Source organism: Sceloporus occidentalis, unplaced genomic scaffold (assembly GCF_023333645.1).
Source record: "Sceloporus occidentalis isolate IW3139 unplaced genomic scaffold, rSceOcc1.0.p SCAF_4, whole genome shotgun sequence".
In the NCBI taxonomy this organism is placed as follows: domain Eukaryota; kingdom Metazoa; phylum Chordata; class Lepidosauria; order Squamata; family Phrynosomatidae; genus Sceloporus; species Sceloporus occidentalis.
The window spans coordinates 29,095,639-29,111,723 of NW_028316984.1; the positions used below are offsets into that span (position 1 = coordinate 29,095,639).

General features: G+C 37.9%; 1 protein-coding gene across 6 annotated transcripts in view; it reads right to left on the bottom strand.

Annotated features, from left to right (window-relative positions):
• Positions 1 to 6,001: 6,001 nt before the first annotated feature.
• Positions 6,002 to 16,085, bottom strand: part of PMS1 (PMS1 homolog 1, mismatch repair system component) — a 46,629-nt gene continuing 36,545 nt past the window's right edge. For all 6 annotated transcript variants that reach the window (XM_089519601.1, XM_089519595.1, XM_089519598.1 and 3 more), the window contains 3 exons: positions 14,940 to 15,070; positions 10,325 to 10,485; positions 6,002 to 6,892 (listed from right to left, as the gene is read on the bottom strand). In XM_089519601.1, coding sequence (XP_089375727.1) covers positions 6,734 to 6,892; positions 10,325 to 10,485; positions 14,940 to 15,070 — 451 coding nt within the window. In that variant the 3' untranslated portion in view covers positions 6,002 to 6,733. The remainder of the gene's footprint in view (positions 6,893 to 10,324; positions 10,486 to 14,939; positions 15,071 to 16,085) is intronic.

Genomic DNA, 16,085 nt, shown 5'->3' on the forward strand with positions numbered 1-16,085 from the left:
TATCGGATTCATAGCAGTAATATATCTCTATCTTAGCAAAGCTATAAATGATAATCAAGCTTGAAATTGTATATTTATTTGAAATAACTCTTCTGTGTCGTTGGCAACCATGCATGCTGAAAAAATGTGACAAAACATTTCAATTTTTACATAGATAGCATTCTTATGCTAGATGTGTTGCCTAGGAGGGCACCTGAACAGAAGCTTAAAAAAAGAGAATAAACTGAGTGCTGTTCCTTGGAAGCAATTACATAGAATATGTGTATGTTGTAGCAGTTACTATATATATTCAGGTATAAGTATAGAAATTTTAATTTAAAAATTGACCCCAAAAACTGGATTAATTTATCCGTGGGTCAATTTAAGTACAGTACTTGAACTCCTATTAAAAAAGGAACCATCCCCTGGTGAAAGGCAAGAGCGTAATCTATCCTGGAAACACTGAGCCTCTTCTATTCTCCTATCCATCCAGCCTTTACTATGAGCACAGTTATGCTTACTGGAGTTTTGTTAAATTCTTTGACATTGTTCTCCTTTCCTTCATCTTTTAGATCCAAACTAGTAGAGTGCACATATAAAATGAAACAAATGTCTGGTAAGCCTTGCCTAAGTAAACAAAAACATTTTGAACCTTCTAAAGTAACTTAAAAGTTTCCTCCATAATATACCCAGAGATTCCCCCCTTCTGCTTTTATGACTTTCTTAGCAAAATGTATAGATCTATGGGTTTGTTTTTTGTTTTTTAATATATTGGGGATAACTAGTGAGGCTGGCTAATTCGCTTTCTCCCAGTCTCTGTTTTGCTGGTCATCATGCATGCTCAGTAATGCATTCTGGAGGCAGCTACTGTTCCCCTTGCCTGTTGTAGGCAGACACACAGCGCTAGAGTAGAATTGGCTGAGGAGAATCCCATTTTTTCCTAGCTCAAGCTCTATTGCACGGTTGATTGAAGACACGTTATCAGGCAAGTGAAAGTCTGTGTCTCTCCAGTCCTCGCTCACCACCTTCTGAATGTCAGTGCTGGTTAAAAACAACGTTTAGCCAGTGATTCCCAAAATGATTTCCCTGCGGGCAGTGGAAAGCCAAGGGGGAAAGTGGGAGGCAGGGGGCAGTGAGGAAAAACAATGCAGCAAGAAAGACAAGGGTAACTCGCAGCCTTTAGGACCATGGTTGAGATGAGGGTAGGCTGAAACTTGCCCTTTCAGGTTCCCTTAAAACCACCGTACAGGCTTGCTGATCATTTTGTGTGATGGTGCCTCCCGTTCTTTGTCTACCCAGGTGAGCTGCATCTTTTGCTAGTAGTAGTGGCAGTGGCAATTGGGGAACTCTCACAAGGCTTGGGTGCATGGCATCACTTCTGTGGCTTGAAGCAGCACCATTTTGGGACAGATTAACAAACTGAAGAGTTAGAGCATGTGGTGGTGGGGGAGAAGCAGTGGCAAAAAGGAACTTTCACATTTGTGACCCTGTTTAAGCTTTGCTGGGACTTGGCTGGCAGATTGGAGGTGTGCTTCAGCTCCAGCTTGTTATCACTAAGGGAAGGGGTAGCAGAAGGAACAATGATTGTGTATGGGGTGGTGTTGGACTGAAGCTGTGTGGGGAAAGTACATCTCTGGGGAAGGATGAGGAGGAATATCTGGGGTCAATTCTTCAGAGGAGTCCTTCACGTCTCTCGGATTGAGAATCCTTTCTCACCGAGGAGAGAAGTGGGTAGCCAGCTGTGCCTCTCTCCATCCCAGTGAGGGATTGGTAGTCCTTCCTCACCAGGGAGAAAAGTGGAAAGCCAACTTCACTCCTCGCCATCCTAGCAAGGAGGATTGAGAGTCCTTGCCCAAGAGCAAAGGTGGCAGTAGCCCCAAAAAAGGTTTGGGGACCACTGAGCTAGATATAAGACATGGAAGAAAAGAGAAGGGACTGGGTGTGCAGAAAAAGTCTTTGTAAAAAGGCTTCTTTGTTAACTGAGGTATACCTGTAATGTATTTATCCTGATCACAGTTGTCCTTTTATATGTGATTGTAAACATCACTATGGTTAGGATGATTTGCATAAACAAGAACTCTATTCATTGAGTTGTCTTTTATCAGTAAACTAACCAAACTCCTGTTATTTTAAGGATAATGATTATAGATCAGAGCAAAGACACTACACAGTTTGGGATATTTTTCCTTTCAAGGAATTTGCTCATGTTCCTTCCCCCCAGATGGTGGATGTTTTAACACTTAACCAATTTCAGCTGGTATCAAATTTCCTATGAAGTGGTTTTTGATCTTGGTGGTTCAGCTAATATTCTTGATACTGATCCAAGCAGAAGCTGGCCTAAGTGGGTCCTCCTGTGATGAGCACATGACTAGACTACATTTTGAACTCCTTTTTCTAATAACCATACATAGCAAGAACTAGGAAGGCCTGGGACTTACTCCTAATGTTCAATAATAATCATGATAGTTGTAAACAGGAAAATGCCTTGGACTGCAAGACCACTGGAGTATTCTCTGCCTCTACCTGAAGTTGACTATTGGCCTTTCATCCAAGGACTAACTAGGCTCAGATTCTGACATCAGGTGCTCAAGGTTATTATGACACTGAGTATTTACTAGCACCACTGTGTTGGGATTCCTGACAAGGTGAGCTGGAAAGCTATCCATCCAGGTTTCATCCTTGTGATATTGTACTCAAAAAGGAGTTTTTAGTTGTTCATTTCCCTCTCCTCATTCTTTATCAGCTTCAACTCATGTAGAAAGCCAAGCAACACTGGAAGCAAGCCTTCTAGCCAAAGCTCCTTAAAAGTACTCCCTCTGTGAAATATCCCTGTCTCCACTAGGAGAGAGCATCATGTGGGGAGATGTTTACAGACTATTTGTGACCATTGTTCAGGATCACACATATAATAATGGCCACACATTTACTTCCAAATTTACTATTTACCGTCTATGGCAATTACAACACAAACACAAACTACTTCTCAGCATTTTAATGCTTTGTTTGCTATTTGACTTAATTTATGCCATTTTGTCCTGCCAACGTCTAACTCTCCCAAGACAACCAAGTATCCGTCATCTGACTGCTGTTAATGTCATGACCATGCTATTATATCTTCCATTTCCGTTGTTTCACATCCCCACCTACTACTGTCTCTTCTGCTTAAAAAACTGCCAATGAGGCAACACTCTATTTATCTGGAGAAACAGGCTTCAGTCTACTAGAGCCTAATAAAACATGCAAATCCTCAAGGTCCTGCAGGGCTGCTTTGTTATTTCTTCTTCAGCTACTCTCTTTCAGCCAGATCTGCCTCGCAGGGTTATTGTGGGGGTGGAAATGAAGAGCCTTCTACACTGGCTTGAGTTCATTTGGAGGAAAGGCAGGAACTAAATCTAATCTCCAAACAAATCTAGCCTCTTCAAAACTGGCACTTTCTTTGCACCTTTCCTTCTCTGAATCCCAAGAAAAGGTGGGAAATTCTCTTGGTGCCTCTCCTCACCTGAAATAGGAAGTAGTTAACAAAAAAACAAAACAAAACAAAAAAGCAGGCTGGCAAAGCAACCAGTCCAGTTCCATAAGCAAACATGAGAGTAGCAAGGCAGGAACAAGGCAGGCAGAAAAGAAACTCGTTCACACAAGCATTTATGTTTTAGGCACTTCGGATAACTTTATGTGCCCAGCCACTTTCTCAGCCTGTTTTTCCCACCTCACCCTGGGCCTCCCTTTCAATGTTTCTAAAATATTTCAGGTCTTGAGTATTTCCCCGAGAGAAAGAAGTGTCAGTCAGTAGGTGAAATGTTTGTAAATGAGCAAACAAGCCATCAGACAGAGGGGTAAAGCACAGGGTTGGTGGGGCAAAAAAGCCTCTGGCATGACTGAGAAAATGGTTCAGGAGAAACCCATGTACAATGAAGTTGAGCTTTCTCTTGTATTAAACACAGGCCCCACTACTACACAGGGGGCATCTACACTGTAGTTTGCAATAGTACAGTTTGACACCACTTTAACTGCCATGGCTCCATCCTCCAGAATCCTGGGATTTGTCGTTTTGTGAGGCACCAGCACTCTTTGGCAGAGAAGGATAGGCTTCAAAAAACTACAAATCCCAGGACTCCATAAGATGGAGCTACATCACTTAAAGGTGGTGTCAAACTGCATTACCTCTACAGTGTAGCTGCCTCCCAAGAGACTTCCTTGAGGAGTTGCAGCCTCCCCTTTTCACATGCAGCCTGCTTCGTTCTCTTCACTGCCTGCTCTTTTGAGTGTTTCCAACTCTGGTTTGCCCACAAACAATTCCCACTTTGCAGATGGGGCAACAGAGTTGAAAGACAGCAATTTAGGCAACAACAGTCAGACCAATTGAGCAGCCCTGTTCCACAAGGACTTTTGTTTCAGGTAGAGGGACTGTGAGCAAAAAGTTTGACAAAGTCCCTTTGCTTTGAAAATCCAGCAACCCCACTCCAGTTTTTTAATGTGATTGGCACAGCTTTCCTTTATACCAATACAAACCAATCAACACGTATAGTCCTAACTCATTAGTCCTAACTCTTCAATTATTAACACCAGCTTTGAAAAATAAATAGCAACATCTCAAAAAATGATGAATACAGATACTGGAAACTGCTTTTATACGTGATCATGGCCGCTAGAATTTTCCTGGCTCAAAGTTAATGGAAATGGTTGAGTTAGATAAATTAACAGAGTATGTAAACCATAAATCAACTGAAAGTACTGAGAATGATTGGGCCTTAGTGTTAGGATATTGTGATAAAGTTTTGAAAACGTAATGGTTTAGAAAACAAAAATTGATATTGTTCTTTTTAAAGGATTGCTGGTAATAGGTATTACATTACAATGTAATGACATCATGGAATATACTTATCCAGAAATTGAGGAAACAGGAATATCAAATTTCAGAAATTCTGGGGAACTAGTAGGAAGTAATGTTTCAGTATTATGTATATGTAACTGTAATTATCTGGGTGTTTAGGTTTCCGTTTGTTTTGTTGTATGATGGTTGTTTATATGTTTATTGTTTACCTTGTTATTGTTTTTTTGAAAATTTGTTTTTATAAAAATAAAATATAAAAATTAATAAATAGTAAAAATTCTAGGTAAATGGTACTACTTTGTAATAAATAAACATTTTCTATCTTCAGCGATCATTAAGTAACAAAAAGTCCTCTTACCCAAATTAGAGATTTATACTAAAAGTTTTTCCTGTTTAGGATCATGTCCTTAAAGCCAGTGTTAATCCCCTATCCTTTTAATAAACTACTTCAGGGACCACTAGGATTGTACTAGCCTACTGCAGAATAATCCTTACATAATCCGAACAAGATCGCATCCTTATGCCCTGCTTCTAGATGAACTAGAGCTAAATACAAGGTGATAGTTCTTTATTTTATTAAAAGTGTTGCTACCACCATGAAATAAAAAGGGAAGGCATCTCAAATATCTCATTCCCACAGATAAGAACTCTAATTCAACAGACAATACTAGACCACCAGTCTGTTCTATTTAATAACCTCAAATGGTAGTGTATGTGCTTATGCATGTAGTACCAGTTTCCAGACTATTTTACTTACAGTATGTTGCACTATAAAAAGGAACTACTGAAGACAGGGTCCTGGCCTCAGAGGGGGAGAAAAGGTTGGCACAGTTCCATCATGCCTTGGGTTAGGAGCAGATGAAAGGCCCTCCTTCCATCTCAGCTGCCACTGCCCTGGCCTTGGAGGGAGAAAAGAACAGTATCTGCTGGACTAAATCCCTTCCTCCAATGCCCTTCCCCTTGTGTGTTGTCTCTTGTTTAGATGCTAAACCTGAGGGCAGGGAACTGTCAAATTAGCAATTTTTAAGCTGCTCTGAGAATTTTTGTGGCTGAAGAGCAGTGTATAAATACTATAAAAAATAAATACAGAAGCAGATAAACCTCAATAACCAGAAGTCCTCCAAACTATGTCATTGGTGAAGCTATTCATAGTGAAAATAACCTTCAAAATCTGCTTTATTTCTGGTCTCATACATTCCTTTATTAGCAACGATTCACAAGCAGAAAATAATTCATTATGTAAGGACTACAATATGTGTAGCCTTTTATCATAGCTACATACTAACAGAATACTCTATTTACAAACAAGATGGCCACCTCATTCTAATACAAATAAATTGTTACATACTACATAGCTCACTATCCTCTTTTGAAATATGACTGGGTTCTCTTAGTGTTCTGCTATGCTAAAGCATAATTTAATTATATAATTAAATTTATAAGACCCTACACTCATAGAAAGATGTATTTGGTTTTAAGTGTACAAGTGTACACAATCCATATTGTCTACAGTGCCAACAACATAATGTCGAGAAGCTGCTTCTGCACATATATCTCTGTGGAATCTGAACAATGAAAAACTTTGAGGAAAATAATGTCATTACAAATAGCCTTGACCGAAGTGATGTTTTTCTCTCCAACTTTACTCTATTATTAATTCTATTGTTGCCATTAAATGACACATTCCATCTTCTTTGCTTTCCTTTTAAAATATAGGAATGGTTTTGCATTTTATACTTTGCTCCATGAACTTTGTTCAGTTTTAAATATTTGCATTTTTTTATAAAGAGGAATTATTTCAAAATACAATACAAAACAGGTACATGACTTTAGTATTCATGTTCTTATAAAAGAGTGAAATGTTATATTGTAACTTGCATAAAACTGTGAAATAAGATTTCAAATGAAATATTTCTTTGCTAGTTACTCTGGAATATCTGTTAAATAATGAATAAGTGGACGGCCATGAACACAGCTTTTATCTTGATTACCAAGTAGCTTCTTCATTCTATATACAATGTCCTGCACATCTTCCTTTGATAAATATAACGGTAACTGTCTGGAGAGTCGCACAGCTTCTCCCTGTGGAAGCAAAAATATTTTACAACCTGAGAGTATATACCAAACATGTAGGATGGGGAATAGTCAATAGAGAATTTTTTACTAATATATTTTCTGTAAACAGTTATGTTCTTATTCTTTCAGCTAAATGTCTGGATCAGATTAAAAACAAAATGTCATCTGGGTAAAGCAAGAACTTCAGCAAACACAGTGTGGAACATTTCCCCAGTAACCGTACAAGTAAATTCACAGGGCAGAGACCATTCCGTTTGGGATGAAATTTTTAACAGGTCTTACTCCAAAACAACTTGGTACAGGATTGTAGCTCCCAAATCTAAATGTATGACTAGCATAGTCTTTATACCTATGTGGGAAAAGACTGTCAAAAGATTAAGACATGAAATTGGAACAGATCATGTTAAGATACATGTCTGTTACAGGATTCTTCTTGGATGCTACTGTGGAAAGGGAGACATTGGGTTGGAATCTGACAGCCATATAGAGAATGGCTGAAATTAAAACAGGCATGTGATAATGCTGGCAATGATTATGGGAACAGTAGTTCAACATATGTGAAAGGCAAAGAGGTTGGGAAAAGCTGCTTTAGAGCTTGGTGCAAATTAGACAAAATGCAAATTACTTTTTAAAAACTGTATGGCAGGTTTCTAATCTGGTTCAGGACCCTAACATAGGTAAGGGAACTTCAGTCTTCTTCCCCATTACAGTCCAGCTGTATCAGCTGTTACTGGCATCAACAGAAATGTTTCTTCCAATACAAATAATAGTAGTACAGGGGATCTGATTTGGACTGAGATCTCAAAAGGGGTGATAAAGCTCCTCACGATTTCCCTTTACTGTAAAAAAGGCATTCACACATTTCTAAAGATATCTATCTATCTATCTATCTATCTTGCCACCTTTCTCCCTGATAGATAAAATTGCTACTTGCGTTAACAAACAACATGTCATCTACTTTGGTCCTAATGTGGAATATAACTCAGTCAGGTGTATTATTTTTAGCAGTAGTGTCAGGTTTTTGCCCTATGTGCATATTAAACATACTTTGTTAAGTACTTAATATGACATCCTTTCACCAAAAAGTGGCAAAGAGTGTCTGCAAGAAAACCTTATGCAGATCAATGGATGGATGGTGCAGTGTTGTACTACAACTCTGAAGACCAGGGTTCATATCCCCACTTGGCCATGAAAAACACTAGGTGACCCTGGACAAGTCACGCTCTTTCAGCCTCAGAGGATGGCAATGGCAAGTCCCTTCTAGGGTTGCCATAATTCTCTACTTAAAACCGGGACAAAATGTAGGACAAAATTTAGACCAAAATATAAGACAATTGTAGGATAAAAGTTAGCCCAAAACATAGGACATTTAAGGTCCTCCATTTTTCTTAAATGTCCTACATTTTGGGCTAAATTTCATCCTACAATCGTCCTATATTTTGGTCTAAATTTTGTCCTACATTTTTGTCCCGGTTTTTAGTAGAGAATTATGGCAACCCTACTTCTGAAGAACTTTGCCAAGAAAACTCTGTGATAGGGTTGCCTTAGGTTCACCATAAATCAGAAACAACTTGAAGGCACACAACAAGAGCAAATAGCTGGGGCATGCTTTTTCTACTGGCAAGGAGAGAACACAGGTGGGAAGTTTGGTGGAAAATAGGTAGGAGGCTCTAGATACAGAATATCTAAAGAAAGGAAAAGGCAGTAGCACAATCAGAGAAAGCTAAAATAAATCCTGAGGAGATAAAAGGATTTGTAAAATTTTGAGAAACAGAGGCCAACATGCAGAGGATATAGCTAGACTGAGGATTAAGCAGGAAGGAAAAGCAATAGTGAGGATGGAGAAAGAGCAGAGTAGAGAGCACCTGTAAGTTCTGAGTACATGATAGAAGGAAAGGACCAGAAAAGCAATGTAGCTGGTGAAAAACCTCATGTAGAAAGAGCTTTTGGCTGAAATAGTACACCAATAGTTCAGAGGCTAGGAAAAGATGGACTTGCACACTTAGAAGTCTTGGTGTTGCTCAGAGTTAATTTATTCCAAATTTTTTTACTAGTTATCCACTATAAATACAAGTAACCCAATTGTGTTTTATTACTGTCTCAGCCCCCCAAAATGTACTTTTGAAAATGGAATAAAAGTCCTAAAGAATGTCAAAAATGTTTACTGTCAAGCAAAGGAACTGGCAAAACCACCTCTGAGTTCTTTGCCTAAGAAAACCCTATGAAATTCATCAGCTGCCATAAATCAACAGTGATTTGAAGGCACACACACACACTTATTTAAATAGTGGGAGAGGGGGAATGAAGGAAAGCATAGGAACCATTTATGTGATGGTGCTAACTATGCCATTTAATAACAAAATGTAAGTGGGGAAAAGGCCAGTAAATCTGTTACTCAGGAAGGACCAATTTGGGTCTTGTCTCAGGTCTGTCTACTGCTGAAGAGCCCCAGCCTGGCCTCCACCCATCATGTTCTGGCTGCAAAGTGAATACGTAAATGATTTAATGAATGCTGTTTGCGCATATTTGGGCTGTGATTGTATCCTCTAGTGTTTTTTGTCAGCTGATGCTTTTTATTTATTCCCCTTTGTTGTTCTCACTTTCTTCACTCTTCCTCAGAACTGCTTTGCAAAAAACTCCTCAGAATCTTAAAGAAACAAACAACTCTTGAAAAAAGTCAGCTATTGACAGCCCCAGCACATTGTAATGGTTTGAGCACTGGACTATGACTGTGGGGATCAGGGTTTGATTCCCCCCCTTGGCCATAAAAACCCACTGGGTGGCCTTAGGTGAGTCATACACTATCAGCTCCAGAAAAAATGTGATACTTTCATCTTAGGGTTGTCATAAATCAGAAATGACTTGAAGGCACACAACAACAACAGCAGCAAAAACAACAGCAACAAAAGGTCAAAAGATTCCAGAAATCCTTCAGGGAGCTCTACTTTATATGACTACATAAAGTTCACATGTGTCTTTTTATACAATTTTATCAATATTCATTCAGTTGAGAAACTGCGGCACATAAGAGCTCCAACTTGGATTAAGGATGATTCCAGTACTTGGGAATTAATGCATATAGGCAGAATCTCACAATTATCTGAACACGGGGAGGCATGAATGCAGATCCTGTGTAACACATGAATATTCCTTGCAAATACCCATTTCTTGAACCTATAGACATTTTAAAACAAGAACTTTTATTTTGTATGTTTTCTGCCTTAGACACAAGCATCTCACACCAATACTAGATATCAGTGGAAGTAATGAAATTACTGAATTTACTTATTCTTCTGGTAATCCTACAGCGCTCAGGAAGCAATAGTTTATATATAAACATCAAGGTGCTAAGAATGTGGGCTTTTAAAAAAATATAGCTACATTAAAGCAGCATGCCTAAGAAGTGCTTGTGACATAGGTAATATTGGTTTTTCTTACCTCCAGGTAATTTACCACTTTAAGAGGCCGACACTCATATATTTCTTTTGCCTCTTTATTTATCACAGCATTGAGAATTTCTTTCAGATCTGATATACCATAGTATGGCAGACAGTTAGCCATTCCTACTATTTCCAGCTGATTTTCTGTAGCTGCAGTACCTAATATAAACATAAAAGTAAACAAAACAGATTTGTATCTGGAATTAGCTAGTATGTTTTATATCCACTTTTGATTTATACTGTATTCCCAAATATGCACAATGCAGTTAACACTGCAATCCTAAATTCATTTTTTGTTGTAAAATACACAAAGCAGCAGTTCATATTTAGTACTGGTAAACATTTATTTATTTGTTTCTCTGTAATGAAGAGTACAACTCACAGAATTCCATAATGTATATAAGAGACCACTATCCTTTCAGATTAATTGTGCTTTGGTTTATTCAAATCCCAGTTTGCACTGTTTATCTCAACTTGCTTAACCCTGCTCCAGTTTGTAAAATGCTTTTTGCCCTTTATCATAAACATTTTGTTATTTTACATCTCTCACTGAATGCATGAATAAAATGGTACACACCACCATCCTGGATTAGATGTTAGATTTTCAAAGCATGCGAATTAAACAAATAGCAAATTTATAACTGACTAAACGCTGGCTGTGTAACAATTCAATACTGACATACAAGAAGTTATAAAACAAATTACCACAGCTTCATTTATTTTGTACCACCTTCATACAAGTGTTACCAAGTGTTGCACAGCAAATCAAAATAAAAGAATACATTATAAAAACACTACAATCTTTAGAAACAGTGTTAGGGTAAATAATTTTCCAGAAATTGACTTTAATCAATCTCTCTTAGATTCTCAATGGGATTGAATGTGGATTTCTACACACAAACACACACACTGTATGTTTTTTTCAAAACGTTTAAATTGTTCTACACTGGTTGCTTTACTATCTATAGCTCATCCTGATATTGTCTAATATCGTGCCGGATTTAATTATTTTAATAAATGAATCATCTGTATCTGTTGAAATAACATACTTGAACCAATTCACCATGGGCACTTCTATCCTGTCAAGCTAGTCCACATTAAACAGCTCTTGCTGCTATGTTGCGAAGGATGTGGTCTCTTCCAGCTCTATGATTCTATGTAAGTGTACATGTGGCTGGATTGCTCAAATGAACCTTCTCTTTAGAAAAAATGTTACTAGCACTATGGCGCTAACCAATACTGTCCTATGGGGCTGTTTTATTGTTAATATCTGTCAGAACCAATAAGTTATTGCGCAAGGATTTGATCACAGGGTATGTGAAAATTGTTCTATGGGGGAAAATCACTGGTGGAATTTGTGTGAGGAATTGGTTAAACAGGATCTGGACAATCATGTTCTTGGAACCCCTGTTATATAAACTCTGAATGGCTAAAGGACTTGATGAGATAGACAAATGTTCAGGTGTCTGGCATCCTTCTATTTTATGCATGAACAAGGATTCTTCACCATATGTCCAACTCCAGAAGCACATTAAATACTATAAAAATGCTTTTTGAGCAGTTTAATATAATTGCTTTTAGATGGAAGGAATGTTTTGTGTCCTTCATCTGCTCTACAATGATTCTTGCTATTATTACAATCAGGATAAGACCTCAGTGTATTTAGACTTGTGAGCTAATTGTTAGTGTATCCTGGTTCTTTTCCTTTGCACCTTTGTTTATTTTTGTTTTTCCCATTTTTAAAAAAAATTATTCAGAGACATTATCTTCCAGACTGAGCTTATGCAGTACTTGAAGACTATGATCTCAGGCCTTATCCTACCTTCTGAAATGACGTCCCAAAGCTGGTTCTACTGTTCTAAAAGCTAAACGTGCTTTCACATGACACAAGAAGTCAGATTTCTATGAGAACTCATGGCTTGTCATGAACAATGAGCATGTTGATGGCTGCAATGGCAAAAGCTAAACCAACCATAGAGCTTTGCTTTGTTTTATCAGTAAATCAGAAGGCAACCATAAACCCTGGAATCCTTCTCTGGCTTCCTGAGAAGGAACAAACCAGAGAAGGAAAGCTGCCTGCTGCCAAACAGGATAAAAACAACAACCTTGGAGCAAAGTATGTTTAGCCCTCTTGCTGCAAGTTGGAGTAGTTAAGTAGTGAGCACCAATATGCTGTTTGTTCATGACAAGCCAAGTTCCTGGGTTACCCTGTCATGTAAATACATCGTATATACATTATAAATATCTCAGTATTTTATACAGTTTTAAATTTATGCGCTTTTAAATTGGTAGATGATACTCTTGAATTAGTTTGTCTTTCATAATAATATATAAAATAATGTAATTTAATCTCTCCCCACCCCGAATAGATAATGGCTGATAAATTGTGGTATATACAAATGCATTGAAATGCCTTTTCTCCTTGCATATAGATTTTTGCACCAAATTAGATTAGAGGTGTTAGCTCAATTAAGAACTAGCCAGTTAAAAAATAGTGTTGGTCAGGAATCATAACCCCAAGGCCAAGGGATAAAATTTGGGGATGTTAAGGAAACATTTTTTTTTTCATTGAATGGAAACTTTTTCTCCTGCAGTAATATTATATGTAATTGGATCCTATTGTAAAATGTGCTGACTGGAGGCTTTATTTATAAACTGAGCATAAATTCAGCCTGTAGTGAGCATTAGTGAAGTTATACATGGTTAAGAAAATACTTTCTTATTGTAGGGAATTCATTTTTCATCAAGATAGTTTTCCAAGGTTGTTGTTGTTTTTTGAGACCTATCCTTTAAGATTCCCATATGCTGCAGCAGATCTGTCATCACTCTACATATGGAGCATGGGGCAGTAACACATGAAGCTATAGCATTTCTGAGAACTCACAGCAAATCTTTGCTAGGACCTAGTGAATTACCATCTAGGCATCATATTCCAATTAAAATTAACCTCCTGCAATGCTCTATCAACATAAATGTTTAATAGAATCATGCCACTGAAACACCAGTTTCCACTTTAGACATTATGACTGTTAAACATATCTAGCTAATCTAAGGGACACGTAACAGATGCCTGAAGCATACCTGGCCTGGAGATGGAAAATCTGCAAGTCTGGCTCCAGAAAGTCAGGCCTATACTCCACCCTCTAATACCTCACTAGAGTATTTCAGCAGCCAATCAAACAAGAAACAAAACCATACTGCGGGAAACTGATTATTATTGTAAAGCAGTGCTACTGAAAGTGGGGCTCCCTGCACCAATGCCAGTCCCAGAGCCACATGAAACAAAGCAACTATTTTTGGCAATGGGCACAAATATAGTGCGCCACTCTCCGGCACACTGGGAAAAATGAGTGCCAGTGCCTCACAGATGATAACCTGAGAAGTTCTCTTCCTGGCTAGTGCAGCTAGTAGTTCTACTTATTACTGATAAATCTGAGACACCACGATAGAGCAATTCTTAGTGGCCATGATTTAAATCCAGGACAACAAACAATCTAGCATTCTAATATTTTAGTGTTTAATACACTGAAGGCAAATTGTAGCTCATTTATGCATTTTTATTCTTTTTTATAACATTATTTCCCAATGGACACCCAAACAGTTCCTAAATCTAGCATCCTGTTTATGTCTATGGCTTTAAAATGCCAGTAAATCCACTTTGCAGCACAGCTGAGCCTCCTTTCTTTTTTGGCATCTCTCTCATGTGTTCTAACCATTCCAACTTAATCTTGCCTATGCAAATTTGAAATACTGTTGCAATACAAGACACTGATTCTATACAATGTCCTGGTTTTATTTCAGTTGCAAAACTGCCATAGATAAAATGAAACTATAAATAACTTCACTGTATGCACCCTATGACATCAGTAAGGGAAATTCATTTTCTAATTACCTGGAATGCTCAGCATAATATATTTGGATATATAGGACAGCAGAAAATAAGACATCTAAAACTATATGCATGCTAAAGCGCCTAAAAAGAAATTTGACTAGAAGTAAGCATGACAGTAAGGACAGTAAGCGTATAAATGAGCCATTTTATCTATGTGTGCTTATTTCTAATAAATAAGAGTCCTATATGCAAGAAACTAATTACACAGCATATAGGACTCTTATTTATTAGATACAAGGAAAACATATCTGTACCACTGGAAACATAACATACTTCTGAAACATTTAAATAAGTACATGAATTATCTGCTAAGCTTGGGTGAACCACAAACTTCCTGTAGACTGCGTAAGATACCTTCTTATCTTCCCCTGCTTAACCCTCACAACTGAAGAGATTAATTTAAAAACAGGGTAGCAATTATTTCCCCAAAACTATCAAGCTGAAAGCATTGTAAGACCATCATCATTACTATTCTACTCAATCACAAAAATAATGAATTTTTCCACATAAGAACTACAAACATGATCAATTTCCTGTTATAATAAGGGGGATCCAGAGGCTGGATGGCCATCTGTCAGGGATGCTTTGATTGTGATTTCCTGCATGGCAGGGGGTTGGACTGGATGGCCCTTGTGGTCTCTTCCAACTCTACGATTCTATGAAAACGTAAATAACTGAAGATTTAGGGTCAAAACCAAAATATGTAGTTATGCAATCATACCTGGTATTATCTTTATCTTAAATCCATTTGCCGTAAGTCTTGAATCCAACAAATAGGATGAGCCATCAAATTGTACACTTTCCTTGGGCATGTTGCAAAGAATGTCCATATATTTAGACCCACTAGGAAGACTGGAAATTAATTTTAGATTTAGTTATATAAATGCTTCTAGTTGTTTTGTAAATCAATGAGAGTGTACAAAAGCTTCTGTTACACACAAAATATGCCTGCTGTCTGGACGGCCAGCTCTCCAGTTACTAGAAAAGTTCTATAAAAAGAGCTACAAATGGATGGAACTCTTCTTCTCTCCAGCCATCTTTAGTCCTGAGGTCATTGCAATTGCTGTCCATTCATCATCGTTGCACCTGGAGGCTCAGTTTTTCTAGTCTGAGACTCAAGAGCAAATAAATACTAAGTGCTCAGTTCTTTGTGGCATCTACTATTTTCTTCCTGGTCCTTCCTCTCCCAAATTGAGAAAAGTACAGTTGTTGCCACAGAAAGCAAGCAACTGGGTTTTGACTACCATGTTCCTTCAATGGATTCAAACGTAACTGGAGATGAGGAGAAGATAAAAATTCTGTCTTGTTACAGCGGGCCCTTGGTATCTGCTGGGATTTGGACTCAGGACCCACCATGGATACCAGAATCTGTGGATGCTCAAGTCTCATTAAATACAGTGGAATGGTAAAATAGTGTCCCTTATATAAAATGGCAAAATCAAGGTTTGCTTTTGGGATTTATTTTTAAAAAAATATTTTCAAGCCATGGATGGTTAAAACCGTGGAAATGGAAGGCCAAGTGTATAAGGCATAGTGTGCCAGTTCTCTCGTAACGTTCTTAGTGTAACAAAACATAGGCCAACATGCAAAATGGAAATTTCTAAATGTGAAGTTATTCACTGATTGTGTTACACAACCCTTACGCTGAATAACGAACTTGTGCAACTGAGTACACACCCAAATGTACAACTGAATTCACCACTAAATGAGTATGTGCTTGTGCATTTATGAAAATAGTGGCAATAGATGCTTTAATCCACCTACTCAACCTTAATCTAAATTCAGATATTCCACTTCAGTCAAAATGCCCAATGCTTTCTGTATAGAAATAAACATAGTCTTCATATTTTTCCTCTCTCCTGATTCC